Source organism: Telopea speciosissima, chromosome 1 (genome assembly GCF_018873765.1).
Source record: "Telopea speciosissima isolate NSW1024214 ecotype Mountain lineage chromosome 1, Tspe_v1, whole genome shotgun sequence".
Taxonomy (NCBI): Eukaryota; Viridiplantae; Streptophyta; class Magnoliopsida; order Proteales; family Proteaceae; genus Telopea; species Telopea speciosissima.
In genome coordinates, this window is record NC_057916.1 from 58868645 (window position 1) to 58872174 (window position 3530).

At 46.0% G+C, this 3530-nt stretch overlaps 1 protein-coding gene across 1 annotated transcript; it reads right to left on the bottom strand.

Moving 5' to 3' along the window:
* Positions 1-2490: 2490 nt before the first annotated feature.
* LOC122651869 lies at positions 2491-3321 on the bottom strand. The gene has a single exon (XM_043845432.1). It carries the CDS (start codon positions 3319-3321, stop codon positions 2491-2493), a length of 831 nt encoding a protein of 276 aa, XP_043701367.1.
* Positions 3322-3530: the final 209 nt, after the last annotated feature.

Below are 3530 nucleotides of genomic sequence, written 5' to 3' on the forward strand. Positions count from 1 at the left end.
CATATTTGCGCTGACAGAGATGTATGCCCTACTTGGCCCGAGCTAATTCTATGCCCAAAAAATATTTCAAAGAACCCAAATCCTTCATCTAGAAACGAGAACTGAGATATCGTTTGAGAACGTTGATGGAGGTGGGGTTATCACCCATGATGATGAGATCATCGACGTACACCAATACAGTGGTGAAGGAATCTGATGTACGTGCGGTAAAGAGAGAGTAGTCGGCCTTCGATTGTGAAAAACCAGCATAAAGGAGAGCAGAGGACAACTTGGAGAACCAATTGTGGGAAGCTTATTTTAGGCCGTAAAGTGACTTTTGAAGGCGACAAACCCTGTGCTCCCCCTGTTTGGCAAACCCGGGTGGAATGCGCATGTAAACTTCTTCGGCCAAATTACCATGTAAGAAGGCATTGTGGACATCCATTTGAGATAAGGACCATCCTCTAATGGCGGCAATGGCAAGGAGACAGTGCATGGTGACTAGTTTAGCAACGGGTGCGAATGTCTCATTGTAGTCAATGCCTTCGGCTTGGTTGTAGCCTTTGGCAACGAGCCGCGCTTTGAAACGCTCGATGGAGTCATCAGATTTCCTCTTGATTTTGTAGACCCATTTACAACCAATCAGAATTTTACCGGGAGGAAGGTCAGTAATCGTCCAGGTATGATTCTTCTCTAGTGCCTTAATTTCAGCAGCCATAGCATCTTTCCAGTGGGTGTGCTTGTTAGCCTCATTGAAGCTTGTGGGTTCTTGATCTTGTGAGATGGAACATAGAAAAGCAAAATGGGAAGGGCTAAAGCGGTTATAAGAAACATAAAAGGGTAGAATGAACCTGACGGTGCCGATGTGCTCGAAGAGGTAGGAGCCATGGGCACATTAGCCCAATTGTAATCCTTTAATCTCATGGGAGGTTGGCGGGTTCTAGTAGAGTGGCGGGTAGGTGCCATTGGTCGTGGTGCGGTAGCCGGGATGATGGGAATGTTAGAATCGGTAGAGGGTGGTTGGGTAGGAGCCGTAGGGGTTGCAGGGTTATGTGGTTGACAATCTGTAGGGACGGTGGGCGCAGTAGTGGTGGGGACATTGCAGTCTATAGGGGTTGAGAGATCAGGTAGCAGGAGTGGCAAAATGATAGGTGAGGGTGTGGGATCCGGTGTATGGGATTCCTTGTAAGGAAAGACTTGCTCGTGAAACACAACATCACGACTCGAAAAATATTTTTGATTTGTAATGTCGAATAGGCAGTATCCCTTTTGGCATTGTGGATAGCCTACAAATATACAACGGGTTGCTCGAGGCCCGAATTTGTCATGGTGGAGATGACCTGTTGATGCAAAACAGAGGCAACCAAAGACCTTGAGATGATCATAGGTCGGAGGACTTCCAAGAAGCACCTGATAAGGTGTGAGACAGTGAAGAAGGGGGGTGGGTAGACAGTTGATTAAGTAGGCTAAGGTAAGAAGACAATCACCCCAAAAGATTTTGGGAAGGTTAGCATGAAAACGGAGAGCACAAGCTACATTTAATAGGTGACGATGCTTTCGCTCAACCACACCATTTTGTTGTGGTGTGGCAACGATACTGTGTTGATGGAAAACCCCATTTTCCTTAAAAAAAGATTGCATTGGTCTTGAAAAAAATTCTAGTCCATTGTTTGTCCGAATGGACTTAATGGATCGATTATATTGCTTAGAAACATGAGCAAAAAAATTGCATAGAACCTGATAGGTTTCAGATTTAAATGTCATTAAAATAGTCCAAGTGCATCTTGAGAAATCACCAACTATTGTGAGAAAATATCGTGCACCTTTAAGGGTGGGGGGTATGGACCCCAAATGTCGCAATGAATTAAAGAAAAACAAGGGTCTATAGAAATGGAACTAGAGGGTAAGGGCAATCGATGTTGTTTAGCAAGAGGACAAACTTCACAAAGAGGGGTGAGGGAAGAAGAAGGAAATGATAAAGAACTGTGTAAAATTTTTATTGAAGGAAGGGTGACCGAGACGTTGGTGCCATAGCTCGATGGTGGTGGAAGATGTGGCGAGAGCCTGTGGCATGGGTCCAAGGTTAAGATAGTAAAGTCCATTGTGTTCATGGCCCTGCCCAATCACCTTCTTCGTCGAGCGGTCCTGGATGAGGCAATAAGATGGAAAGAAAGTTAAGACAGCATTTAATTGAGTGGTAAGGCAATGAATAGAAATTAAATTGTGCCGAAAAGAAGGTGCAAATAAAACATGAGAAAGGGTAATGAGAGGTGTAAGGTGAACCGTTCCAGATAGGGTGATGGGAACCGAACTACCATCAGGTATGCCAATAGTAGATGAGGATGGAGATTGTATGTCTTGTAAGATGTCATGAATATAAGTGACATGATCAGTGGCGCCACTGTCAAGAACCCACATAGAAGAAACATGTGTTGCAAAATTAAGACAGAGAGATGTACCCATAAGATTAGCCGTTGGTGTGACCTTTACCTCGTTGAGAAGACACAAGAGCTATTGGTATTGGTCAGTGGTAATAGGAGAAGTCGATGCACCAGTAGCAGTAGCAGAGGAGGTGGTATCCCGTGAACGGCATGCAGCACGATAGTTAGGAGGGTAGCTGTTAAGCTTGTAGCAAGCGTCGCGGTTGTGGCCAAGGATATGGAAATAGGAACAGCGGTCCTTAGAACGAGAATGGGATCGGACAGCATTAGCTGAACCTGAAGATGTAGAGCCATCAATAGTGGGTGCAGCCAGTAGTGAGGGAGTGGCAAGAAGACCCGATCCCTCGGAGATAGAGGGTAAATGCAGCAGTCTCTGAGATTCGTCTTGTAAGACAAGAGAGTAAGCACGACCTAGGGTGGGCAGTGGATCCATGAGGAGTATCTGGCTGCGAATGGAGGCATAGCTCTCATTTAAGCCCATGAGAAATTGCATCAACTGCCGAGTTTGAGTGTGGGCAGCAAAGGTACGATACTCGCCACAACTGCAGGTTGGAAGCGGATGGTACGTTGCGAGTTCATCCCAACAACTCTTCAAGGCATTGAAATATTTGGCGACAGAATCGGAGTTCTGTTGTAAAGTGGCGATGGTGCGTTCAAGCACGAACACACAAGGACTGTTGGAAGATGAGAAACGATCATGTAAATCCTTCCAAATGGCGGCAATGGAGTCAACGTATAAAACGGATGGTGCCAAATCCCGATGAATGGAATTAAGGAGCCAAGAGAGAACCATATTGTTTACACGCAACCAAGCTTCGTGCTGATCGTTGGTGGGGAGTAGTTGAGGAATCGATCCATCAACAAAGCCCATCTTGTTTTTGGCTGTGAAGGCCATGACCATCGTACGACGCCATGTGGTGTAGTTGTCGCCAGTCAAGGGGTGGCTAGCGAAGTTGGTGCCTGAGTTATCCGTGGGGTGGAGAAAGAAGGGATTGGCGACACCATTAATGGTAGCAGAAACGATAGAGGAGGTCAATGCAGGCATGGTGGAGGAGTGCATTGCAGGTTTGGTGCTCATTCTGGAATGGGAAAGGAGATCGTACAAGAACA